General features: G+C 43.6%; 1 protein-coding gene across 2 annotated transcripts in view; it reads right to left on the reverse strand.

The window, feature by feature from the left end:
* ACSL1 (acyl-CoA synthetase long chain family member 1) overlaps positions 1–20,359 on the reverse strand; it is a 39,481-nt gene extending 19,122 nt beyond the window's left edge. The window contains exons 1-5 of one of the 2 annotated variants that reach the window (XM_071556318.1): positions 20,255–20,359; positions 11,204–11,431; positions 4,995–5,109; positions 4,569–4,633; positions 3,192–3,293 (exon numbers count right to left, since the gene is read on the reverse strand). In XM_071556318.1, coding sequence (XP_071412419.1) covers positions 3,192–3,293; positions 4,569–4,633; positions 4,995–5,109; positions 11,204–11,398 — 477 coding nt within the window. In that variant the 5' untranslated portion in view covers positions 11,399–11,431; positions 20,255–20,359. Of the gene's footprint in view, positions 1–3,191; positions 3,294–4,568; positions 4,634–4,994; positions 5,110–11,203; positions 11,432–12,222; positions 12,304–20,254 lie in introns of those variants that run through there. The other variant, XM_071556319.1, reaches the window with a different exon arrangement.
* Between the last annotated feature and the right edge of the window lie 7,089 nt (positions 20,360–27,448).

The raw sequence follows: 27,448 nt of genomic DNA on the forward strand, positions 1-27,448 counted from the left end.
TATATTACCATGAATCAGTGAAGGACTTGCTCAAGTCTTGACACACATTAAATTTATATACACACAGTATTCTTCCTCCTCCATTATCTGCATCTCATTTAATGGTAAGACATACAGTTAAAGTAGAAGTCATTTGGAAAGTCAGCCCTAGAAAGTTTCTAAGCATTTCTCAAGACTAACCATTCTTTACAGCAACCTAATCTGAAGACTTCTATATAAAAATGCAATTGCATCCCTTCAAGCTGCAATTAGGAGGACTGGCCCGCTAACAAGTACAGCAGGTGATAAACATAATGCATACTGCAGCCTTACTGCATGTTATGGAAGCTGACGATGCTGCACAGCAAGCCTGGTTCCATTCAACGTACACTCAGGGTAAGACAGTCATGCAAGTCTTTTTCCTTAGCATACCAATCTGTACAATTTGTAAACAACTAGCTATACCTAAACACAGACTAGCATGCAACTATGGGAGTCTCCAGACATAAAGAGGCCAGTGGAATTGGAACATCAGATTTTCCCACCTAAGTGAAAAAATTCTCGGTACCTTCGTTCAGTCCCAATGACAGGAGCAAAACAGCATGCAGCTTTAAAAGTTACCAGAACTTACAGTTCAACAAGGATTGCACTAACAAGGGTGTTTCTCTTCCCCTCCCCAAAACTTTGTCACACTTTCTAGTGTTTTTGCAGGACACTAGATGGCTACCTCACCCCCACATGATAAGTCTAAACATCATTTAGCTGGTTATTCCATATAATATCTAATATAAAGTCTATGTCAACAAAGTTGCCAAATCTCAGTTTTACAAACTGTTTATTAGAAGTCAGTTTCCCAAAGCACTCTGCTGATTGAGACAGGCTTAAACACAAGGAATTTTTCTGACAGCATTTATGCAATAGGCAAGTTGTACACCTCTCATCCAAAAAGACTTCTTATGAAACTAGCACAAGGTAACAGGTAACTATACCTTCATGTAGACACTGGACATACTATTAAGTCTAAGCAGGCACATCTCTAACAGCCATGAAAGGGTCCACTGAATTACTCTTTCTAAACAGCATTCCCCAGTGTATGCAATAAGAGGGCAGCTGTATTGCTGTTCAGCAGTCAGAACTTTAGTATTTATTTTAACAGGATAGGGGGTCTACTACAGCAGACTTCAGAAGCTGCACACAGTGATAAAAGCTTCCTGTTGCAGCCCCCAACAACTCTTGCATATCATCATTCTTAATGGTACAACCAGCATTTTTATTTTCTGGGCTATCAAGACATTTTTCTTTGATTTTTTTGCTAAAATTAAGAGTAAATAACACATGAGTGTCAAAACCCAAGCAAACAACTAGTACTGAATACAGACAACAGTTTGAGTCTCTCAGTTTCTTTTCTGACATGGCTCTGATCTTCTGTTAAGGGAAACTATACTTTCATTTTCTCAATCCAAACCAAAACTTACTTCCAGAACAGATGACCTTTTCAGTAACTCAAAGAAAAAGTAATACTTTTATTTCAAATCCAAGTTTGTTTTCTCAGTGAGCATTAAGAGGCTGGAATTTTCCCTATCAGGGGATTTCCCCAGCAGTTGTTCCCTGAACTGACAAATGTGAATCATTTCACACAAAAAAACCCTTCACATAATCTCCTGTCTGGATTAGTGATTATGTTTGGGATGTCACAACACCCATCCAGTAGTTTTAGGAAGGGAAAATCCCAGATTTAAAATTGCTGGTTTAAACAAGTCTTTTTTAGCTCATTTCTGACCCTAATCAAAGCAATGCAACTCAAGCACATTCTCTCTGTGATCCAAGAGCAAACCACACTTCCATGCTCTCCTTCAGAAAACCCACTAACCCAGCAAAGACTTTGCACCCAAAGACCCATAGAGAAACAGTTCAAACTGGCACAGCACAAACATGTCTCCCTTTTTACCTTCCACTTAATCATGTTATATGTACAGGAGACTGAACTGTGGAGTCTGTAACACCATACCTAACAGCAGCTGTTAGAACCAGAATTCCAGCAAGAAAATCCAAGTGGGGAACTACTGACGCCTTAAGAGTCTGGAAAAATTTCTTTTTTTTCCATCTGTACAAGACTAAAGTTGGAGGTTTTCTTGTGGTATAGGTTGGGAGAGGAAGAAGGAAGCCAAAGTCACTTGTCACACAGGTTGCATTTCAATGACAGCCAGAGACCAAGACACTGCTAGAACTTCTAACCCTGCCAGCACTGTGGATGGCCCTTGTCAATGGCAGCCACCTGGGACTGCTTAATGAAGAGGAACAGCATCCTTTTGACCAAAGAGGACAGTCTCCTGTCTTAATACAGGTTTAGATTGAACCAACTTAATGCAGCAAGTACTAGCTCAAGATACTAAGCACATAAACACGTTAGATAAATTCAGTCCCATTAAACAGATTTAATAAACAAATCTAGAGAATACATACTTACTGAATATTTCATAATATTTTTTGAAAAAGCAATCTAGAACAACTACTGGGTTAAAATGGATAGGCACTAGCTAATCAATCTGAATGTCCCCATAGTTGTCTCAGATGATCTTTAATTATGTCACTTTCAGTCTATCTCTTCTTATTAATTTTCAATTTTTGCCTTCATCAGCAGTTGTCCCTCCCAGAATCTTTATGCTCAGGGGCTCTGGCAAGAGACAGAATTATCATCACCTTTTGCCATCTTCTATTTGTCCAAATATTTAATCACTAAGTATTTCTTTGTATTTTGAAGGTCTAAACACCTCCTTGTGACTTCTAACCACTTTCAATTACCTTCTACTCCAAAGTAACTTAAAGAGAAAGCAAGAAGTGTTTACATTCATTAAGTACTACTTTGCTTCCCATTAAACAAGCCTCCTCTATAACCAGGAAATAGAAGACTATTAGTTAAATTCTTCTGGATTACCTGTTTTTCTTCCTGCTCTCCAGCCTTCTGTATTTAGCTTTGGGAGCAAAAAACCCACAGCAGTATAAGAAACTAACAATTGTACCAATTACCAGTTTTGGTTCTGAGCTAAAGATGCCATGTCTATGGCTGGTATGTCTACAGTGACAGCCTTTAGCCTTGTTCCAGCACCAAATGGGCTCTCAGTAGGGAAGTTCAGTACACTGCCAAGAGATACATGAGTGGGCCATTTCAATAACAGCTAGACCACAAATGCACACACTGTTGATTCAATTACCTCAGGTCTGTTTTGTGAAAAGATTCCTATATACTGAATGTGAGATGGTTTGAAGCCTCGGTGGAGTAATGCAGAGCCCACACACTCAGCTCTGTCTGAAACCTGGTGCACAAAAAAACAGAAAAGACAAAAAAAGGTAAGAGCAAGCTTGTCAGTCCAAACTCCCCTCAACATTATTCTACCATGTCTTACAAAAAAAGGACCAATAATTGGTATTAAAGAGACAGGTGTTTTCTAGGCTACTTAGGACATCCTCTGTGACTGACAACCCAAACATCGCAGTGCTATGATATTGTGCCAATTGTAGTCACTACACTGGCACTCAACATACAGCAGAAGAGACACTTAATCCAGGCAGACTTGAAAGTGTTAAAAAGTTAAGCTGACACACGCAAAAAAGGCTGTTTGTTCTATCTGTATTGAACACAAGAAGTGACCCTGGAATGAGTCCATGTTGTATTTCTGCTCAAAACACAAGCACTACATATGTCATCTTCCTGCTTCATTCAGTACCTATGGAAAAGCATTTCTCCCTATAAAAAGCAGGAGAACAATGAGGCAAAACCAGTTCTATAAACAAAGCTTGGGAAGGCAATTTTCTAATTTTTTTCCACATAGCACATGATTTGAATCCATGTTAAGTCACATGACTCAAACAGCAAAGCTTTAATAGAAGAGAGGTTGCACCTAACAAGTTCCCAACAAAGTCACCTTGGGAAAAAGTGAGGTCTTCTACATACAGGTGTTTAATGACTTTAACACTATGTAATAGGCAAGGTTTATGCAAAGTTGAAGACCAACTGATTAAACTGGAACAATCTGAAAATGCACAGCTATTAATGGAGATTTGCATACAGATATTTTCAGGGATCATGAAGCAGTATGCTGCTACTTAGAAGTGTATCTGTTAACACTATTCAGCACTATGGAAACACATTGTCAAGAAGCCCAAGCAACACCTGCAGATAGGACTTGTCCTAGTGTAAAGAGAGCCTCTTGGAAGCAGGCACCTAAAGCAGTAGCAGTCTGAGCTCCTGAACACAACTTCAAAGCTGCAGCTCTTTAGAGACAGTGCCCAAGTTCTAAACAATTCAGCATTGAGATGCTAAAGGCTGACAAGATAACCCCCAAAAATCCTGAAACAAAACTGTTAATAAACCAAGTGCAGGAGATGCTCATCTTTTCTCTCCTTTGCACATATTTGATACTGTTGCTTTAAGACACTGTAATAGGAACTAGAACCTTTGTGTAATATTCTGCTACTAGTTTAAAACAGCTGTAAATAATTCAGATTTGTTATATCACATTACTAGATGTTTTGTCAATGGTCTCAGCAAGCAAAAGCAGGTCTAGCACTATGTCAGAGAGACTACTTACCTCTTTATAAGAGATCCACTCATATGGCTGGTTTGGTTTTCTAAAACCTAGACATGGACCATTACCTAAAAGAGATAATCAAAAATTACTCAAAATTTAACCCTGACTCCTCTGTCCTGACACCACTCTCAGTGTTAAGCCTCTACAGTCTCTGCAGACACCTTCAGATGACAAACATGGGGTTTTTTCAGGGCTGTAGGGAGGGATGCTAGGAAAGGAGACGGAGACACAAAGGTTCACTTAGGCTAAGAACACAGAACCTACTTTATTCATACAACTCTACTTCATAAGACATCAGTTAAATTTGCCTTCAAGAAAACTCACATGCACAACATTTATCATATTGCTAGGTAGAGATCCCCCATCAAGAGCTCAAATATGTAGTTCTTGACATACTGAAAATATTATCTTTAATTTTAGACTTACTTGATACTTGTAAACCCCTTTGGAAAATATCATAAGCTGTTCTCACATCATCATAGTAGTAAATCAATGGTTCATCGCTGTTAAGAAGAGCGGACCTTCGAGCATGCTCACTGCCCTAAGAAAATCAATTCGAAAGGTTAGACACTTATTGGCTAAAAATGAACAGGAATTTCTTGAAAGAATAAAAATGCCTCATCCATTAAGTTTTGTTATGAACCTTGGCATATCCTTCTTGAGAGAACTTGACAGATATGCACAGTTTCCCAGGACATTGTTTCAAGAGTCAGACTGCTCCCTGCACTACCAAAAGCATGTCAGGCAAAATCTTATTCCTCAGCTACCTATGAAAGCACAGAACAAAGAAAAATAAGGACTGTCATAGGACATTTTGTCAGACAGTTTTTCTTAAGGAATGTTTTACTCTATTAGTGCAGTATATAGTATAATCAATTTCATCAAGCTTTCTAAAAATCAATCCAGCTTGAGTTCTCTACACAGAATCCTGATCTACTTTTCCAATTAAGATTACAAAACATAATCACACTTCAGTCTGAGGTTTCAAAACCTGAATGACCTCTTAAGGGTAGTCACCAACAGCCTAAACAAGTGTTCTCATAAGTAAAATATTCTGTTCCAGATAGAGTCCTTCAATCCAATTTAAAGTTCCATTTTACAGAAAGCATCTCCTCCTGATCTATTTAAATGCAGTCAAGACAATACTACTTGAGAATTAACATCATTTCTCAGCAGGTGAGCATTTACATAGGCTACAATTGGAAGTCAATACAAGAATTTAATAGCTCAGTTTTAACACTCTTTTTCGCATGACTAATCAAATAATCTCATCTTATAGCAATCCAGTTTCACAAACTGCAGTTATGCAATTACTATTGGGCCACAGTTATTAGCACTGTTATGATGACAGATACCTACAAGCAAGCTCTTATCAGGGAGAGCCCAGCTGGTTAAACAGAGGGACTTGAGTAAATACTGAATAAGATTTTTCCCTGTATCAGCAGTTGTAGTTAATTTCCAGCTCTTCCATAAAGTCAAGTCCTGGACTAACTAAATCTGTGCCTGAATGTCTATCATCCACAACATCAAAACCCTGTTGATATGTAGTCATAGGTTTTTCTTGGCCCTTGGTTTCTTCTCCTGTTTTCAAAGTATCCTGGAAGACCAGACATCTGTACGTATAAGCTACATAAAACATAGGTTTATCTGCAGAAGATGTCATATTGCCCATGTCCACAGATATGAGCTAGCACATTAAAGGCAAAGAGAGGAGAAAAGTTTTACACGAAAACAAGTCTAACTTGTTTTAGCAAAACATGATGCACCATGCAGTGCTTGCCACTCCTTTGACAGTGAGCAGAAATGTACTCTGTGAACATGACCCAGAACAAGTTAATGAGCAGCTTACCTCTAAAAATTCCTAACATTAGAAATTCAAGAGTATACTTGCTCTCAGACCAACATCTACTCTAGAGGAAATTAACAGATCTCTAGCACAGGTCTGTACCTGGAAAGAAAAGCAAGACTTTTGCATTGGTTTCTCAGACATGGAATAACCAAGGTCACCTGCTATATTTTCCTAGCTTTGCCACCTCTGGAGCTGACCTGAGGAAGATCACACAATATAGTTTGCTACCACAGCCATAGGTAACATCAGCATGTGGCTTGTATCACATGTACCATTTCTGAAGTTCTGTAATTTCTGCATCAGATGAAATACAATATCCTAAGCCATTCCTCAGTAACAGTCAAGAAGTATTTGTTTCTCTTCACGTGACCTAGTACTGTTATGCCCTATTACACAGCACCACAAAAGCAGATTTTGCAGGGCCTGAGGCACTAACCAAATTTGAGGATGAGAGTTATCAGACAGCACACTGCTTAGATACAGGAGTGATGGGTCCTGAAAAAAGAGAAGCTATAACAGACTACTATTGAAGAGATCTCATTAGTTCTTAGAAGGTTTCAATAAAGGGAAAATATAACCAACTTACAGTTTTGCTTACTTTGTTCTTTTTCCCCATAGTAAGGTAGAATTAACTATATTTTCAAGAATGCTTAAAATAAAGAGTTTTGCTGAAAACCACACAGCTCTTTGTGCAAAGACCATAGGGAGTTCAATGTTATTGATGCAGTGAAATACTCCTAGATATGCTGAAGGTCACACTAGGAACGTAAGGCAAGCTCTAAATTCACTCATCTACTAGTAAACAGAATTGGTCTACATTTTACTTGAAAGCAGAAAAAACTATTATTTTAAGAGCTTGTCCAAATGGTCCTTATCCAGAATATTTGTGGAATATCAGGGAAAGTTCTGTTTGATGCAAACTTGTCTAAGAATCACTGGTTGTTGCAACAACCAAACATCTGAATCTCAGGACTGGAATATGTGGCTGACTTCACACAAGTTATTAACTATGATCTAACAGATCTGTCTAATAAAAAGATAAGCACTCAAAAGGATTGTCAATTTTAACAGTGCCCTTAAGGAGCCAGGCAACAAAATTTGATTAATGCAAGGACAGTTTCCAGTTACTCATGTAGAACAGCCCTTGCCCCGGCTCAGGGAGTTGCAGAAAATGAACCCATTAGACATCAGGTGCTGAACATTAAGTAAAAGCTTGGCATTGGTTCAGAATAGCAGTAGCTGAAGGAAACCAATTTAGTCTAGAACAGAGGCACATATTACTCTATCAGCTCCTATTCAGGGCATATAAGACAGCTGCTTTATTCAAGCCATAGGTTTGCTTCTCCATGACACAGGATGACACACTGCTTAGGGTTAGCAGTAATGTCCAAACACACTGTGGGCTCCACCACAGCCCAGAGGAAAGAGACCGAATTGCCCTTTACTTAAGGGGGAAAGTACACTAAGAAGTGGTGTTTGTGTCACCAACATGCATATCCTAAGCAGCAGGTTGTATAAACCAGAGTCTTCAAAACAGCCACCTAACTTCAGGCATGCTAATCCCTAGGGAAGCATCCAGCACCTAAAACTGATCATTTCACAGAGAGACAAGCACATGTCTAATTCAAGTGATTCTTGAAAGATGAGGTATGCTAGAATTCTGGTAACATATCAGAACAATGTAAAAAGGCTTAAAAGCTTTCATGAGTTGAATGCCTCTCTCCATATTTGAATGTCTTTTCTTAAGGGAACAAAAAAGCCAGTCACAAATCCAAACTCTTACTCTACTAGAAAATACTTATATCTTAGTATTTATTTCTATTTATTTAATTCTTCTACATGCTTTAGCATAACTTGAGACAAATAGTTTTTAAAGCAAGATTGCAATATTTGACAGTCATACACCTGCACTCAAAATTAATAGTCAAAGTTGTTCAGCTGTCTGTCACCACTGAAAAGAAAGCAATCTACAAGCAGACAGATCCAGATGTGGATGCTCCATCCCTAGAAGTGTTCAAGGACAGACTAAATGGGGCTCCGAGAAACCTGGTCTAGTGGAAAGTATCCCTGCCACCTCAGTAACTCTTTGTAACCATATTCAACTAAGTGTGCAATCTTTATGCTTATCCAGTGATGGTTAAAAAGGGTCACTGTGTGCTGGTCTAGCCAATCAAAGATTTCCAGAGATGAGAAGTGATCTGGAACAGCAGTAAATAGAGCCCTTTTCCTCCTATATGAAGATACAAAGATTTATTATCAGAACATGTAGAAATCATATTCCAGTCAATGACTTTATTAGAGGCCAAAGAAATAAGTCACAATAACTATGTAGAAGTTTTTTCTACTTCAAAATTGTTACTGTTCATGAACACGTAGATTAGACATTAAAAGGGTAGAGAAGAGGCATTGCCGCCTGCCATGTATTTTTTGGAGCACATTGTTTACTCCTCAGACCTTGTAACACTGTATTGCTTAGGCAGAAAAAAAACCCATTAAGACATAATTTGAGGACAGTATTTGATTTTTTCCTGTGTATGTGACAACATATGCATAAGACAATACAGTATGTGAATTTAAACTCTAAGCAAAATGCAGTCAGAAACTGAATCCCAAGCACTGTATTAAGGTCTTGTTACTGTTACAAAAGAATCAATTCAAACAGACACTTGAAATTTGCTTCAAAACGTATGTTCTCATTTGATTAGCTTGGTATAGTTTACAACATTATGAATAGTTCAGATGCAGCCCTCAATGTGAACGAAAATGGGCAGATCTTGCTCATTTTAACACGCTCTCCAAGTTTTAATTCTTTTATCATCTGCTAACACACCTGCTGGTCTTCATTTGAGTTTTATTACTGTTCAGTCTTTCTATTAAAATCTATCTGCTAAAGAGGCAACGAAAAATAATGCTGTTATACCTATCTTGCTCTGATCAGAGAGCCCATGGTAATTAGTATAATATGGATCAATGATGCATTAAGTAGCTTAGTGAAGTGTCATATCACCAAACAATGATTTTAACCTCAGAATACAGCAGTGACAAGTAATTTCACATGAAGAGATAAAGGCAGCAAACTGAGACTGCTGTCAAGAGTCTCAAACAAATAAGCATTTGTCACTGAGTTTAGGGACAGTTAAGAGCCACTGCTTTATGATCTTAAAATGTAATGTCCTCCACAAATCTGCTGAAGGCTAAACTGACTAGTGAGGCATGAGACACTCCACTTTGGAAAGCTTTCACTGCTAGTGTATTCCATCAACCAAGATATGCTGCTTCACAAGACAATTCTACCCACTGTTTAAGTGGCTGCTGTCAGGATTGGAAAAACTCACCAAGAGAAATAAGATCTATCATCTAGATCCTTACTCTGCATATTGCTTGAAAAGTGGTATTTTTGTCAATTATCGTATTGCCAGAGCATACTTTTGTACTTTGTGTACCTCCAGTAGCAGACCATTACTTCCTACAGTAACACGACTGTTGTGTCAGTAAGCTTACTGTATGCCATACTGAAAAGATTAGGAAATAAATGGTACTGAATGGAAGGGTCAGCTAATATGTCATTCTTCAATCTCAGTACCATGAAACATCAAAAAAGTGCCCAGTTTGAGGCTACGACAGGAATTTACTTTGTTGAAGTTCAAGAAGTTGACTTACTGTAAATTTGAAACTGCTCTGCCACACTTGTTTACATCGATTTGTAGTCACATCTACTCTTAAGCACAAGAGTCACGTTAATTGCATTTGATACAGGACAACTAGAGGCTGTCTATTTATGCAGAAGAAAATGCTGTAAAGGGAGACTTCAGTTGCAAGTATTTATATTAAAAAAAATCTATACTTTCTGACTATAATGACTAATAGAAAAAGCTGTCAGATTTACAATCCTACATTTTTAAGTATCTCCCTTGAAGGTCACAACCTTTCAAGACTGTCTCCTTCCTTCAAGAGGAGAAAACACCTTGTCTACCCTGAAGAGACACAGAAGTACTCTTGAAAGAATAAGTAGTAGTCTTGACACTGTAGCGAACAAGAGGAATCAATATAACCACTGCTCAAGAAACTGCAGTCCTGTAATCAATTGTCTATATTTGCTTATAAAGCAACAGTTTCTCCCAGTCAGACTGTTTGCATATTTAACTTCACTTTTAAAAAGCCACCGCCTAACAGTTACTCTGTCTACCTCTAAAAAGCATAAAACAAAAGCTAAGCTGGCATATCCAGACTTTAGCAGGTGGTTGGTTTAATTTCAGCTTACTCTATGGCTAGGATCTCTTGGCAGACTAATATTTCTGTCCACAGATCATCTGAGGACAATTAGTAGTACCCTTTTCATACTTGTAACCAAATATAAAGTCTCATGTGTCAGCTATTATACACTAAAAATAACAGAAAAGTATTAGCCTAATCAGTATATACCAGCAGGCACAGTCTGAACCCCAGACCTAATTTAATAAGGCATCACCTAAGCACACAGCAAGGAATTGAAAACTACACTGTACTAATTCTAACATGAACAACTTACTGGCCATCAGTCAGATCAGAAGCTCAGTTGCCTCAGCACAGTCTTTTTCTCCCATGCTAGTTTTTACCACTATGACCTCAAAGTTGGTTTTCAAATTTATAAAGCCAAAATAGTGAGTTCAAGCCATGTTTCAGAAATGTATTTCCCCCACACTACAAATTTAGAAACACTTATGTAAATCAACTGTTTGGTCTCTCTCAATGCAGCATTTAGGCTTCAAATTTCAGTGAACTACAACACCCATCAAGTGACACTTACCTCTATTTCCACAGACTGCATTGCTAAATCACATGGTGGTTTTAGTGCCTTTGGTCTTGTTGCATACCAGTAGGTCGTGAGAGCTGCAAAGGCGCCGAAGCCCATCAGCGTATTTGTCGGAAGGGTGCGCACATACTGTCTGACATCCCCGAGTTCTGGCATTCGTAGGTACCGAAACAGCTCATGTGCTTGCATTGCAGGTCAGTGCAGTTGTTCCAATGCTGGAATCTGTTGGTATGAAAGAAAGTTACACAAAAAAAAACCCCTGAAATCCTCTTCTGATTCCCTGCGGCTGTAGGAGAGTGATATATGCTTTGTCCTACTGGCTTCCCAATACCAAAATAACTTGATCTGCTAGTAGGCAGGCAGTATCTTTAGACTTCTGTGCTGCAAGTAAGTAAGCAAGCAATTAGTAGTTCATACTCTAGAAAAATAGGTAGAGACAACGGGAGGGAATTTCTTCATGGTTTTAAGATTGCTTGTAATATAGATGGCATTAAAATAAAAAAAAAAATATCCCAAAGTTTTGTTAAAGGAGAGCATTTCACAAATGTAAAATAGCTGTTTGTAGAGTAGCTGAACTATAAGATTGTTTAAACAGTTGTGTCAAACAGGGAAGTCAGAGAGGAAGGGCAGGGGCACAGTTATCTTGCCTGCATATAATGGAGAGCATCCCAATCCTATAGTAGAATAGCAGCAGCAGAATTTTTCCTCATTTAAGTCCAGTAAAATAAACTCTTTTCTACTCTCCCTTCAGGCATGCACAGAAAGGTCAGTACAGCAAGCTGCCTTCAAAGCCAATATCCTCCCATAGCTCCTCTCTGCTACTAGCAAGTTTCCTATTTCTCCAAGCACCATGCCAGCAATTTATCTCTGGTCATGAGGCAGACTAAAGCAGCGTCAAATGAGGCCCAAGGCAGCAGCACAGAGCAATATAATCAAGCACAGGAAGCACATTTGATTTGTCACGTTTACACAGAAGGAAGAATTGCAAGAGGGTGCTCCCCGCCAGCACTTACTGACACGGATACTCCACAGCAAGAACCAGCTGCAGAAAAAAACAGACTGCAGTCAGCTCAGCTGGTGCTCTCCTCTACAGCCAAGGTCTCCCGGGACTTTTGTCACATGCCAAACCCACCAGCTCGTGCCCACTAGGTGAGAGGTGAGCAGGAGGCAGCCGGCCTGCCTGCCCAGGGCCAATGGCAGCCCGCAGCCAGTCACCCCACCGCCGGCTGAAGGGCACCCGCGTGCCTGGCACTGGGGGACACTGGTCCTGACACCCATGGACGTCTGGCAGTGCCCACTGTAAGGGAGCAGCACTTCCCTGCTTGCTTGAACAGCAAAGAGATGTACTGAGTTAGATAATTCAGGTCCTAGTCCTTTCCTATCAATGATAGAGTTAAACAAAGGCCCTAAAGAATGTCAAAAGATATGTTTAAACAGCTGGAACATACTGTGTATTAATACACCTTTCCAGGATGGCAGCACAGGAAACTCAAACATCTCAATAGGCAGAATTTTATGTTTATTAATTTTAAGACTAACCATACCAGGTTCAGAATTCATATTTTTACAGGAGAACCTTTTGTTTACAGTCCAATCTTGAAATCTTTACTGCTGCCATCAGTTATTCAACCAAGCAAAAGGAGTGATCTAGTTCACAAAAAGTCTAATCAGTATTTGGACAAGGATTTGCTAGAGACAGCAGAAAAGCCATAAAATCAGTTCAAAGGGCCCATGGTTTCACAATGTTAACAAGGCAGGCTGAAGTAAGGTCATGGATGGTGGCAGTGTCAGGATGGAGTCAAGTTCCATCTCTGGAACAGTTTTAGACCCCTGGAGTGTTCCCCAGCCTTCAGACACTGCCCTCCCCCCATCTTCTCTATTCTGGCACAGCCATACAGCACAGGGCTGTATCACCTAGACATGCAGTGCAGGGCCACTACAAAAATGCTTTTTGGCTATTTGCACTGTGATACACAGCACACTAAACTCAAAATCCAGAACATCAGGTTGTAGTGATGGAAGGTAGAAAAACCTGAATATATTAACAAGCTCTTCATCTTCTCTTGGCATTAAATTTTTATTTAAAAAAATCAGTTACTGACTTAATAGTTAGTATACCATGCTGTTGCTTTTTATGCATCAAATCATGCTCATTGCACACATGAAAACTACTTAAGTTTTAATATACATAGAGGAACAGTAAGAAAAAAATCACACCAACAAGAAAGTCTTCACTTAAAAGTTAATTTTGCATATATCATAGACACCATGTTATGAAACTAGAAAAAGGGTTTCTTTTCAAGCTCCACAATGAGCACCTTTGACTCTAAAAACTCCTTTCCTCTCTGCATTAGTCATGAAGTGTCCTGCACACACACTATGATTTAGGAATGCAATGTAATTCGAATTACTCTAAAAAGAGCCAACAAGAACTGAAGTAAATATAATTTCATTTACATGAGAGTCCCATTGTAGTCAAGGAGCTGCTATGATTTCAGCCTAGGTGAAGGGATGCACACCACTACATTTCTTTGACCAGCTGTTTGCAGAACAGCCTGTTACAAAAAACCCTTCTTGAGCAGTTATACAAGTTATCATATATGTAATGGTACATTTTACTGAATTTGTTTATATTGAGAGATTATATTTTATTATACCTTCTGCCTCATCAGCACAAAAAACAAGGTGAGGACAGTTTTCTGCAAGACTAAACAATTCCAGACTTTAACACTATCTGTTAAGTCATATCAGCTCTTGTTTTCTCTACTTAAGGCAAAGCCAGATGCAACAGGGAGAAAATTCACATTCTTAACTTATGCATCCAAATATGACCCATCAACAAGAGGAGGCTTCAATGCCTCCCAGCCTGCTTTGAGCCACCTCAGTATTTACCTGTCTCACGCTCCAACCACATCAAACATCCCAGGTTTTTACCATGACCAAGAAGAGTGGTTTAGAGCCTTTAGACTCAGATACAAAGAGCACAGTGGAGCTCAGATCTGGATTTCAGTATTTTTTCTCAAGGACTCAGCTAAGTTTGCTCACTCAAAACAAGCGAAAACACAATGCTCTCTTCACAAACTCAGGACCTGCAATTGCTTCTTACTAGACAGGATCTGGACCACAAGGTACAGACTCAGAAGCTCTACCCATTTGAGACACAGCTGGAAACACAAAGAAGATCCCAAATGAAAAGTAGCACTCTGTGATACTCAGGTTGCCACATGTAGGGGGGAAAAAAGTTACAAATTATCACAAACCAAAACACCACAAGAAAACCACACAGAACTGACTAGCTCTGAGGTCAAAAGCACTTTTTTCCTCAATGCAACCAGGAGACCTTGGTGTCTTAGAAGCACAACCAGACAGATATGGGAAAGTGGTTTTGATAACAAGGCAAAATTGCTTCAGAGATAGCTACCTATCCCAACCAACTCCACAGAAACAGTTCCCAAAATCCAGCCCAAGAAGACATCCCTCTGAACTCACAGAACCTCTTAACCAAATTGGTACTGTAACGCTCCGACAATGCCAGCTCTCTGCTCACACACGCACACCCTGCAGCACCCAAGACTCATTCTTTACAGCAGAGCCAGTATCTCAAGGCAACGACCCAAGTTGGCAGGACTGTGCCGTTCTTTGCTGCTCCTACTCTCGGCGTACAATGGTCTATTTACAGTGGGCAGCAGCCTGCCCATTGTCTGTCCATAGCCAGACATCGTTCGAGTGCAACGGAAGAGAACAGGAGCAGCCTTCAGCTTCTATATTGCAAAGAAAACAACTCCAGGAACCAATGGCCTCTCTTGCTCTCTATTCTAATATTTAGATGACCAGCACTGCAATTGCCTGACATAAAGGCAGGTGCACCATATGGTGTAAAAGAGGCTTTGTTATCTCTACAGCCTCTTGCAGGCAGGAGAAAGGTACATGACAAGTTGCCTACCTCAGTATGGACAATATGGCACTGAGGTGTTTTCAGCTATGACATGCTGGGAACCAGGCATCCATTCTTTGAGTTGTCCTGACAGATACCTACCACTGCAGTCTGTTGCTTTCTTAACCTTACAGGTTACGTTGCAAGCTCCCACGGACCTCTGTTTTACTTAAACCTTTCTTCACTCAACCTTTGAAAGAGCAAGTGCAGAATCATGTTCCAGCTCCTTTATTACGTACAACAAAAAAGGTACAACAAATAGCTTTGGCTATTAACCAGAGAAATCCTTTTGCCTGAATACATAATCCTAATCTCTGAGTGTATTTACAATCAACTTAAATTTTAGTGCAACCTGTCCCAGACACGTGCTCCCACAACTCTCTCCATGGTGGCCGGGCACTCATCTGGTGGTGTCACAAGGGAGGTGGTCTGGCAAACACCATTTTCCTAGGTTAGTTGTGTCCCAGTTCTAAACTAGATCAACTCATCTTGATGACCAGATAGTCATTAGCTCCCAGATGGAAACACAAAGCACAGCTGGGGAAAGTGATGGACTGCTGTAATACTACACATTAAGCCATGCAACTCCAAACACTGCATACAAGTCCTCCCAGGATTCTCTACCCCTGCCCTGCAGTCAAGGCACTAACTTGTCTGAGGTCTTCAAATACCGTGACTTTGTCAAACTGTGGCCAGCAAGCAAACCACAATCACCGTCTAGATACAGCAAAGGCACTTAAGTATTTGAAACTTGAAGAAACCCCAGTTTAAGCTCAGTATAACACAAATAGGACTGCAAGATGTCTCCTGTGGTGCAGCCTGTCATGTCATGTATAATGTGACAGCCTCTCCTCAGCCAGAGAAGACTTTCCTGAACAAACTGTCCAACTGTCTAAACTCCTACTCTGCCCTCCTTCTCCTATACCTCACTCCCTGCCCCCTCTCAACTAAAAAAAACCCCACATATCTCATCCAGAATCACCAAAGTTCACGCTGCCAAGCATCAGAGCTATAAACCCTCCTTTTAGAGCAGTAACTGACAGATTTACTTTCCTGAAAGAGTAAAAAGGGAGAAACTAAAAAGCTATGAGTAAAGAACACATCCCATGCTCAGAGAGGAAATATCAAGTCCTTAATATTCACCTCCCCCGCATCCAACTCCTCTTCAGCTCCCCTCTGGCCCAGTCTGGCTTTAATGCAACCACAGGGTATCACACAATGGGGTTCAGGTGTCTCTGCTTCTGCATTTAGGACAAGGCAGAACTGGAGTGAAACAGCCCACAAGCTGGATTCAAACCCATCAGCTGGGCAACAGTGATTTACTTCATAGGCTGCAACTGAAGTTAAGACTCCTTCTGCAACCTTTAAGGAGCACTGTACTGATACTGATGTGTCAATGCTCTGTTCACATCTACAAGGAAAGTCATAGCCCTGTCTTCAGACATTTGACTGCAACCCTCTTGTGATCAAGTAGAATACCACCTGTATTCTTCCCTCATAATCATGTTCAACAAGTAATCTGAGTTCACACTAGTGAGCTCACTGGAGTTTATTCAAGTTCAGGAGCTGAACCACATGACAAGAACCTGCTCAATGCCTTTTGTGCAACTACAGTCCTCCAGCAGCACTTGGTAACCCTGTGTATTAAGGAAAGCAAACACTCACCACTATAACCTTTCAGACAATGGTTGATTTAAGTTACCTTTAATCCATGCCTATACACACACAGTATGTCACTAAGCAGTCTTACTGGTTCTCTTCTTCTAAGAAGAGAGAAGATGCTTACAAAAACCTATTTTGCAGCCTGAACTGCTATCCAATAGAATTGCATCCCTGCAACTCTGATTGCAAGTACATCACAGCACTACTCTGTTAATCTAACATCAATCCAAATACAGTTTAGATGAAAATCACTCTACAGAAGCAAATTGCTATGAGCCAGCAGCTTTCTTGTAGCATAACAGTTTGAGTAGATCATACCAACTTATTCTACTCCTCCCAGGAAAAGGCTACTACTCAGAAAGCCCAGTATGCCAGATGAAGTTAACACATGCTTCAAGTGCTCACCTGAGACTCCACGAGAATGAGTTTCTTATTCATACTTATGACTCATGAAGTCTTGAAGAAGACAACCTGGGTCAGGCACACAAAGCCCCATTGCATCACAGTAGATAGTTTTTAAAACAACCTTCTGAATCTGAAGAAACATCCCTTAACACTACAGGACTGAATAGATCAGTAACTCATGAAAAGCAATTGGTTCAGAGTGACCTCCCCACATCAGCAGCACAAGAAAGAGTGACAAAGCAAGCAACCTTTGACCTCAGGTATTAAAGTATGCCTGCATTTTCTCTGAGTCAGTGATAGTAAGTTTCCTAGGAAAGCTGGAAGGAAATGCTAATTCAACCTCACCAGGCTATTATTGCAGTCCAGCTGCAGAAGCCAAGTTTTCAAAACATGGCACAAGAAGTATTAAACTAAAGCTTAAGAGTTCTGGGTTCAAGAACAGTAATTCATACAAAAAGGCAGCAGTCCTCTGCTGGAAACAAGACACCATGTCATTCTGCTATAATCATTAAATAGTCCAACTACAAAAGCCAAAACCATTTTTCCTCTACATCTCTATAAAACCATGCAAGCTGTTTACGGTTTTGAACAAACTACCAGTAGTATTAAAATTAAAATCCTAACCAAAAAGAAGTATTTTACTGTCACAGAATGGTTTGAGTTGGAAACGACCTTAAAGATTATTTAGCTCCCAATTCCCTGCCATGGCCAGGGGCTCATATTTTACTCTGTGTGGACAACCATGAAAGGCAGCAAGAGAACAGAAGCCTTACATTATCAAGTGTCCTTGTTTGAGGAGTCAGGCAGGATCTCCAAAAATGCAAGCCCCCCATCTGCAGCCAGGGTTCATCCTACAGCCGGTAAAGGTCAATGCTGTACCAGCAGAGCTTTCTTGAGCCACCCAGTATTGTAAACTCCCACGCAGAACAATTTACCAATGAACAAACCATCATCCTTCTTACTTGTGAGGATTTTTGAGAAGTTACCACTAGCTGTATTTACCAGAGCAAAATATATAACATATCTGAACTTGTAATTTTGATACAGCAGGGAAGCAGACACTCTATTCATAAGACCACCAGAAGCCCGATTTATCAGCCAAAATGTCTCTCTCTGCTGCACATTCAAAAAACTGCACACCATTAGTCTTATTGAGTCTACCCAATTCAACCAACCATATTACTAAGAGGTAGTAAAACAAACCAAACCAAACCCTACTACTACCTTCTGTTACTCACATTACTCAAGGAGGAAGAGAGAGAGAGAGAAGAAACCATTCATTTACTCTTCCCCACTGAAGAGCAACACACAGAGGATAGGGAAGGTATAACCCACCTCTGTCTCCTCCAGGAAATCCCATGAAGTATTCATTCCTAGTGGAATGATGAGATAAGATAACCAGCTACACAGATTTTGCTCAAGAAACAGGAGAACAACTTACCCAGACAGCTATTTCAAAGTTGTCTTTCCTTCCATTTTAAATTGCTGGTTTTGTTTTTCCACCAGTAACAACCTTGTACTTGTCCTCAAAGCAAAAGGTTGTTTGGGGGTTTCCTTCTCACAAGAAGGAAGGCTTAACTTCCAGCCTCATGTTGGTCAATTTGTAGCTGTAAAACAACACCTACCAAATACAGAATCTGCATTTGTATATTCATTATAATCATGCAGTCCTCAGACTAGGCTAAGGCCTTTGCTCAAGACCTTGAATTAAGTCCACTACACACAACAGCTACTTGTAATGACAAGCTTTAGGTTTTTCCCATCAGCCATCCTTCAAACATTTCCATATCCCACTACAAGCAAGCTACATTTCCTTGAACTTCGAAAAGTCGGGGAGTAATAGGAAGGTTCCACGAGGAATTTTGTGTATCAGTTTTTCCATTATTAATATTGCTACTGCTGCAAAAAGAAAAGTAATTTTCAGTAAACTCAATGTCCTCTTAGACTCAGAATTTCTTGATCCAAGAAATCTGATCCAAATCCTTGAGCTGAGAAATCTCAGCTTGTAAGTTGGAGAGCACGTTCCAAAGCAGAAAGGTAAATATAAACACATGCTCAGGAGACTGCATGATTCCCTGTAAAGCAACGTGGATGAAAAAGGAAATCTGCTAAGGCCACATGGAATAGTTCAGTGGTCTGAGTACAGGCTGAGAACCATGGGGTATCAATAGCAGTATCTTTAGAAGTCACTCTTTCCTATCACAGGACCTGACCATCCTAGCTCAGACACCAACCCAAGTGAGGCACACGTTCAAATGGATCACTTAGTCCAGGAGGGTGTCTGTAATACCCCAGACAGCTCAAAGACATGCCCTTTAGAAATTTAGAAGGCTTCTAGTGTTGCCATTCCTGTTCAACAAGAACAAGAAATGTATGCGTCCTGGAACAAAAGCGTCGTGTAACCAGGCTAAATCCCTGCGCTGTAGCACTGCGAGCCCTACCTAACAGCACAGGAGGCCTGCAAAGTCAAAGCCACTCAACCTTCCATTTTAGGCCAGTTTGCCTCACGCTGCGTTTCTATACGCGCTCTAAACTGCTTAAAAACAAGAAAAAAGAAAGAAGCTGCTTCAAGCACATGCTGCATTCGTGCCCGAGAGCACAGCTTCGGTGAAGGCAAGGTCCGGCAGCGGAAAGAGCCGGAGCGCTCGGGGCCAGCCCCGCTACCTGCTGCTCGGCCCAGCGAGCCGTTCCCCGCCAGGCCGAGCCGAGCCGGGCAGCGCCGGCGCCGAACAATGCCCAGCCGGAGTGCCGCAGCGCGGGGGGAGGCCAGACACAGCCTGCCACGCTTTCCTGGAGGCTTCTTCCCCAGGGGAAGCCGAGCCGGCTCCGCGGGACGCTAATCCCACCGCGGAGCGGGAAAGAAAGCAGAGGCAGCCTGCGGGGAACGGCGGCGGGACGGGACCGCCCGGCCCCGCGCGTGACAGCGCCGCGCAGGCCACCCCAGCCCCGCGGCCGCGGCCCCGGCAGGCCCAGCCCACCGCCCCCGACAGCCCGCGGCCCTCAGCGGGGCCGCAGCGGCAGCGGCGCCCCCGAACCGCGCTCACCTCCCGGCAGCAGCGGCGACCACGGCTATGCGCGCCTTCCCCGGCGCCGCCCTATTTAAGCCGGGCACGGCGGGAGCGGCGGGAGCGTCTGCCGAGCCCGCCCCTCCTCCGCCTCCTCCTCCGCCCCCGCCCCGCGGGCGCTGGGCCCGGCCTGCGCCGCGCCTCACCCGCCCCGGGCTCGGCCCCTGCTCCTGCCTCTGCCCTGCCCCTTCCCAGCTCCCGCCCCTGCCCTGCCCCTTGCCCGCCCTGCCCCAAGGTAACCCGCAGAGCGCTGCGGGCAGCGGGGGAAGGCGGTGCTGTGCGGCACGAGTGGCGGGGGAGCGCTGGCACCGCAGGGCGCCTCGCTGGCACCTTACGCGTGCCACGGTATTGCTACGGCTTCCGAAAGCACAGCTGCATCCCAGATAGATAGGCAAAAAGGACATATGTTTCAGTGGGAAAGTGTTGGAAGGAGGACAAGGACCTCGTTGCCGTTTGGAGAGTCATCTGCTTTAACTCTGCTAAATTTTGTTTGTGGAGGGCTGCTGGTTTGAGTGGCATCTTGAGTAGCTGGAGCTGTGTCAGCAACCCCTGAGAGTTATCACAGAATCATAGAATGGTTTGGCTTGGAAGGGACCTTAAAGATCATCTAATTACAATCCCCCTGGCACAGGCTGGAGCACGTTCCACTAGACCAGGCTCAAAGCCCCATCCAACCTTAAACATCTGCAGGGATGGGGAATCCAAAACTTCACTGGGCAACGTGTTCTAGTGTCTCATCACCCTGACAGTAAAGAATTTCAACCCATATCTGATCTAAGCCTCCCCTCAGTTTAAAGCCATTCCTTCTTGCCCTTGTGAGAAGTCCTGTAGCTGTCCTGCAGACTCCCTTTGGGTACTGCCAGACTGCCATGGGGTCTCCCTGCAGCATTCTCTAGGCTAAGCAACCCTGACTCCGTTAGCCTGTCTTCATAGGAGAGGTGCTCCAGCCCTGGATCATCCTCATGGCCCTCCTCTGGGAATGTGGAGAAAGATGTCCTAATGAATTAATTAGCATAGTAGACAAAATAATAATAGTAATGTTTTGGTGTTTGGCAGATGGAACTTAGATGCATGCAGGACAACACATGAAGTCACCAGTGCCTGAAATGGTGTATGCATTTCTTCATCACTTGTCTCCTTCATCCAAAACCCTGGACAAAATGGAAAAATTAGTTGGCAGAGCCCAGCTGTGTCTACATGAGCACAAAGTGTGGTGCAATAGGAGCAAAGCAGTAGAGCCTGCCCATAGCAGAGCAGCTGATGTCCATGTGTGCTCTGGGGCTTTACTCAGCTAGCTTTAGCGTGGTGCTATGGGCTCCATGCCCATGAGCAGCTGCAGTCAGTCAGATGCACTCCTGGATCATGTTGGTTTCTAGCTCCTTTCCTGAGAAAGGAATTGTTTTGCATTTCTTAGCCACTCCACGGTGTGAACCCAACTGCAGTTAAATGGGGAATATCAGCAACTTCACAGGTGCCCTTCTCCTTCATGCTAAAAAGTGAACATAGGCTCCTTGCTTTGTTAAAACTGTTCTGCAGGAAGCCCTTTGCCTGGTATACTCCAGTATAAACTGAAGCATCAGGAAACAGTAGTTGCTTTTACGTAAAATAAAGTACCTCCAGTAATTTGTAAAATATTATATATATCTGAGAGTGTGCAGCTGTTGTAGTTTGGGATTATTATGTAAATTCTCTCCCCTGCCACTTAACTGCCCAGGCCAGCGGTTAACAAAAGAAGCAGTTAACTGTGATCGCTGGGGTGGGGGCAGGTTTGTCTCTTTTGGTTTTTTTTTTTTTTTTTGGATATTCTCCTCAGTCTTGGCTCGGCGGAAGGGGGGAGTGGGGACTCCAAGGAGGCAGGCTGCCCTGCTGGTTACTGCTGGGGTTTTTTCCCTGGCTGTCTTGCCGCTGCCTACTTCGGACCACCTTTTCCTGCCGTGCTGCTGCCTGCCTTGGATTTGCTGCTGGTTGCTCGTACCTTTTTCTGCTTCTTGGACAGGGAACACGGGGAAGAGACTGAGTCCATCTGAAAGCCCACTGCTCGTCTGTTTCGCTGGAGAGGGACTGAAACTCACTCTGCAGCCAGCCGAGCTGTGACAAGGACACTTAAGTATAACCTTTTCTCCCGGAGGAAAACCTGCTGGGTTTTGTTGTTGTTTTTTTTTTCTCTTATGGTGTTGGGGAAGTGGGTTGCACTAGTCTGTTTACATATATATATATATATATATATAGCAGTTATCCTTCTTGTATTAAAATTCCTTTTCTTAAATTTGATAAAGAGTGGTGTGATTATTGTGGAGGAGGCCCCTCCCCTGCTTGTGGGTAAAACATTTTGGTTTTTTCCCCTCAAACCGAGACATTTCTTGGCGCCCAACGTGGGGCTTGTAAACAAAGAAGGATAACTGCTATTTTGTGGCACCATGTGGGTCTTGAGCTTAGGGTTCATCAGGACCATCCTGTATAATATATTGGCTTTTTGTTGGTACAAATTCATGCCAAAAGGAGCGGCAGGTTTAAGTCTTATCAACAAATCAATGAGCAAAACTCAAATAGCCGCAATTATTATTGAGTTCTTACTCTGGATTTATGGTGCCATGAATTCGATGCCTTTGGATGTCATGTGGGTGGTGCTCTCCAGGCTGTTTTCCTGCCGCAACCTAAGCTGCTACCTCTGGGGATTCAGTGATAATAGTACGGACCCTTGGGAAGGAACAAAGGGGAATCTCTTCTCCCAACCCTTTGTCCATTCCCCATTCAAGTCTGCTACAACAGCTTTTGAGATGTTTAAATTCTCCCTGGATGCCAGAGATATCTTGCTCTTTATGGTTTTTCTGCAGGGTTGTATCCCTGCAGCTTACAGAATGTTTGAAGGTAGGGCCAGGGTTTTTCCAGAATGCATTCAGAAACCTAGCCCAGTGAAGGGGGAAAAGCGAGAGAATAAAACCCCTGATGCCACAGTGAAGGGAGAAAAGGATGAGGCTAAACCAGGAGGACAGGCCAAGCCTATGGAAGTTGCCCCTATTCAGAAAAGGAAATATAAGACCAAATTAGACCATCCAGCAGACGATGAGGGGGCTGCTGCACCTCCACAGCAAGCAGACCCAGAGCCTGAGATCATCACTGAGTCATTGTCATTTGATAATCTCCGTAGTTTGCGGAAAGACATTGCTCGACACCCGGGTGAGCCCATCCTGACTTGGTTGATCCGAGTTTGGGACCTTATGGGTGAAACCTTACAACTGGATGGTGCTGAAGCCAGGTTTTTGGGGGCTCTGGCCCAGGACGTGGCTATTGAACAGGTGTTCGTGAGGGAATCAAAGCCCCTTTCACTCTGGGCACGACTTCTAACGAGTGTAAGAGAGAAGTTTGTTTATAGAGAAATCCTGCAGGAACATCATATTAGGAAGACTTGGAAGACGATGGAAGAAGGAATTTTACGTCTGAGGGAGATGGCAATGATGGACGTGCTTTTTGGAAGAGGTGGGCAAGCCAATAATGACCCTGACAAGGTCAGATGCACACCACATATGTGGTGGGACCTTTCACGCTCGGGGCCAGCTGAATACACCGATTTCCTGGCATCCATGTATAGGGAAGAGAACCATGAAACAGTGGGCGCAGTAGCAAATAAGCTCCGGATATATGAAAGCATGACCCACAGCCCAATGCAGGCCCGTATTTCTGCTGTAGAGACATTGGTTGAGAGTCTCAAGACGCTGCCTGCAGAGGTAAAAGCGATCAGAGAGGAAATTAGGGAAAGTCTCCAAGTGGCACCAGTGCGAATGAGAACCTCTGAAGTCAGAGCCAGACGCCCCCCAGCCAGAGGAAGTGGACAGACCTCACGAACTGAGATGTGGTACTTCCTGGCCAAACATGGAGAAGACATGGGACGGTGGGATGGGAAACCCACCCGTGCCCTTGCAGCCCGAGTACAAGAACTGAAGGAGAATGGAAGAAGGTCAGTGAGAGTAAGTGCAGTCCCAGTTTCCCACGGGCAAGAATCTGACCCACAGGAGGGCACCTCCCAGGTGTACTCATCGAGAAAAGGTTCTGACCGCTATGACCAGGATCAGTGTTAGAGGGGCCCTGCCTCTAGCCAGGTAGAGGCACGGGACAACCGTGTCTATTGGACTGTGTGGATTCGATGGCCTGGTACATCAGACCCACAAAAGTATAAGGCTTTGGTTGATACTGGCGCTCAATGCACATTAATGCCATCAGGACATGTGGGCTCAGAAACTATTTCTATTTCTGGGGTGACAGGGGGATCTCAAGAGTTGACTGTGCTAGAAGCTGAAGTGAGCTTGACAGGGAGAGATTGGCAGAAACACCCCATTGTGACTGGTCCAGCCGCCCCATGTATCCTGGGCATTGACTACCTCAGGAATGGATATTTTAAGGACCCAAAGGGGCATAGATGGGCTTTTGGAATAGCCACTGTACAGACAGAAGGGATTGAACAATTGAACTCATTGCCAGGTCTCTCAGAAAGTCCTTCTGCTGTTGGACTGTTGAAAGTTGAGGAACAGCAAGTGCCAATTGCCACCACGACAGTGCACCGTCGGCAATACCGAACGAACCGTGATGCTGTGATCCCCATCCATAAGATGATCCGTGAACTGGAGAGCCAAGGGGTGGTCAGCAAAACCCACTCACCCTTCAACAGCCCCATCTGGCCTGTGCATAAGTCTGATGGAGAATGGAGATTGACTGTGGACTATCGTGGCTTGAATGAAGTTACCCCACCGCTGAGTGCCGCTGTGCCGGACATGCTGGAGCTCCAGTATGAACTGGAGTCCAGGGCAGCAAAGTGGTATGCCACTATTGACATTGCTAATGCGTTCTTCTCCATTCCTCTGGCACCAGAGTGCAGGCCACAGTTTGCTTTCACCTGGAGGGGCGTGCAGTACACCTGGAACCGACTACCCCAGGGGTGGAAACACAGTCCCACCATCTGTCATGGACTGATCCAGACTGCACTGGAGAAGGGTGAGGCTCCAGAACACCTGCAATACATTGATGACATCATTGTGTGGGGGGACACAGCAGAAGAGGTTTTTCAGAAAGGAGAGAAAATCATCCAGATCCTTTTGGGAGCTGGCTTTGCCATCAAACGGAGTAAGGTTAAGGGACCAGCCCAAGAGATCCAGTTCCTGGGAGTGAAGTGGCATGATGGACGCCGTCAGATTCCAACAGAAGTCATCAATAAGATCACAGCAATGTCTCCACCCACCAGCAAAAAGGAAACACAAGCCTTCCTGGGTGCCATAGGGTTCTGGAGGATGCATATCCCAGCATACAGTCAGATCGTAAGCCCTCTCTACTTGGTAACCCGTAAGAAGAATGATTTCCACTGGGGCCCTGAGCAGCAACAAGCCTTTGACCAGATTAAGCATGAGATTGCTCAGGCTGTAGCCCTTGGACCAGTCAGGACAGGACCAGATATACAGAACATGCTCTACTCCGCTGCCGGGAATAATGGCCTGTCTTGGAGCCTTTGGCAGAAGGTGCCTGGTGAGACTCGAGGCCGACCACTTGGATTCTGGAGCCGAGGCTACAGAGGATCTGAAGCCAACTATACCCCCACAGAGAAAGAGATCCTAGCCGCCTATGAAGGAGTTCAAGCCGCCTCAGAGGTGATTGGCACAGAAGCACAGCTGTTTCTGGCACCTCGACTACCAGTGCTGAAGTGGATGTTGTCAGGACAGGCTGCCTCTACACATCACGCCACTGATGCTACCTGGAGCAAGTGGATTGCCCTGATTACGCAGCGCGCCCGTATAGGAAAATCAAATCGCCCTGGGATCCTGGAAATCATCACAAACTGGCCTGAAGGTGAAAATTTTGGTCTAGCAGATGAAGAGGAAGAGCAGGTGACACGTGCGGAAGAAGCTCCACCATACAATCAATTGCCAAAAGAGGAAATACGCTACGCCCTCTTCACCGATGGCTCCTGTCGCATTGTAGGGACTAATCGCAAATGGAAAGCAGCTGTATGGAGTCCCACACGACAAGTTGCAGAAGCTACTGAAGGAGAAGGTGGGTCGAGTCAGTTTGCAGAGCTTAAAGCCGTGCAGTTGGCCCTGGACATTGCTGAACGAGAGAAATGGCCAAAGCTTTACCTCTACACCGACTCATGGATGGTGGCCAATGCTCTCTGGGGATGGTTAGACCGATGGAAGAAAACCAATTGGAAACGCAGAGGGAAACCCATCTGGGCTGCCGATATATGGCAAGATATTGCCACCCGAGTAGAGAAGCTGATTGTGAGAGTCCGCCACGTAGACGCACACGTGCCCAAAAATCGGGCCAATGAGGAACATCTCAACAACCAACAGGCAGACCGAGCTGCGCAAGTGAAAGTATCACAGACAGATCTGGACTGGCAGCACAAGGGAGAGCTGTTCTTGGCTCGATGGGCCCATGATGCCTCGGGCCATCAGGGCAGAGATGCCACTTATAAATGGGCACGAGACCGAGGGGTGGATTTAACCATGGACATTATCTCTCAGGTTATCCACGACTGCGAGACATGTGCTGCCATTAAGCAGGCTAAGAGAGTGAAGCCCCTGTGGTATGGTGGGCGCTGGGATAAGTATAAGTACGGGGAGGCCTGGCAGGTTGACTACATCACACTGCCACAGACCCGCCAAGGCAAGCGCTATGTGCTCACCATGGTGGAAGCAACCACAGGGTGGCTGGAGACACACCCAGTGCCTCACGCCACTGCTCGGAACACCATCCTAGGCCTGGAAAAACAAGTGCTGTGGCGACATAGCACCCCAGAACGAATTGAGTCAGATAATGGAACTCATTTCAAAAACAGCTTAGTTGCTACCTGGGCGAGAGAACATGGCATTGAGTGGGTGTATCATATCCCCTACCATGCACCAGCTGCCGGGAAAGTTGAGCGGTGTAATGGACTGTTGAAAACCACTTTGAAGGCGTTGGGTGGAGGGACTTTCAAACACTGGGATCAACACTTAGCAAAGGCTACATGGCTAGTCAACACTAGAGGCTCTGTCAATCGAGCTGGCCCTGCCCAATCAGAACCCCTTCACACTGTAGATGGAGACAAAGTCCCTGTAATACACCTGAGAGGTATGCTAGGGAAAACAGTCTGGATCAACCCTGCCTCAGGCAAAGGCAAACCCATTCGTGGGGTTGTCTTTGCTC

Source organism: Pithys albifrons, chromosome 5 (assembly GCF_047495875.1).
Source record: "Pithys albifrons albifrons isolate INPA30051 chromosome 5, PitAlb_v1, whole genome shotgun sequence".
Lineage (NCBI taxonomy): Eukaryota > Metazoa > Chordata > Aves > Passeriformes > Thamnophilidae > Pithys > Pithys albifrons.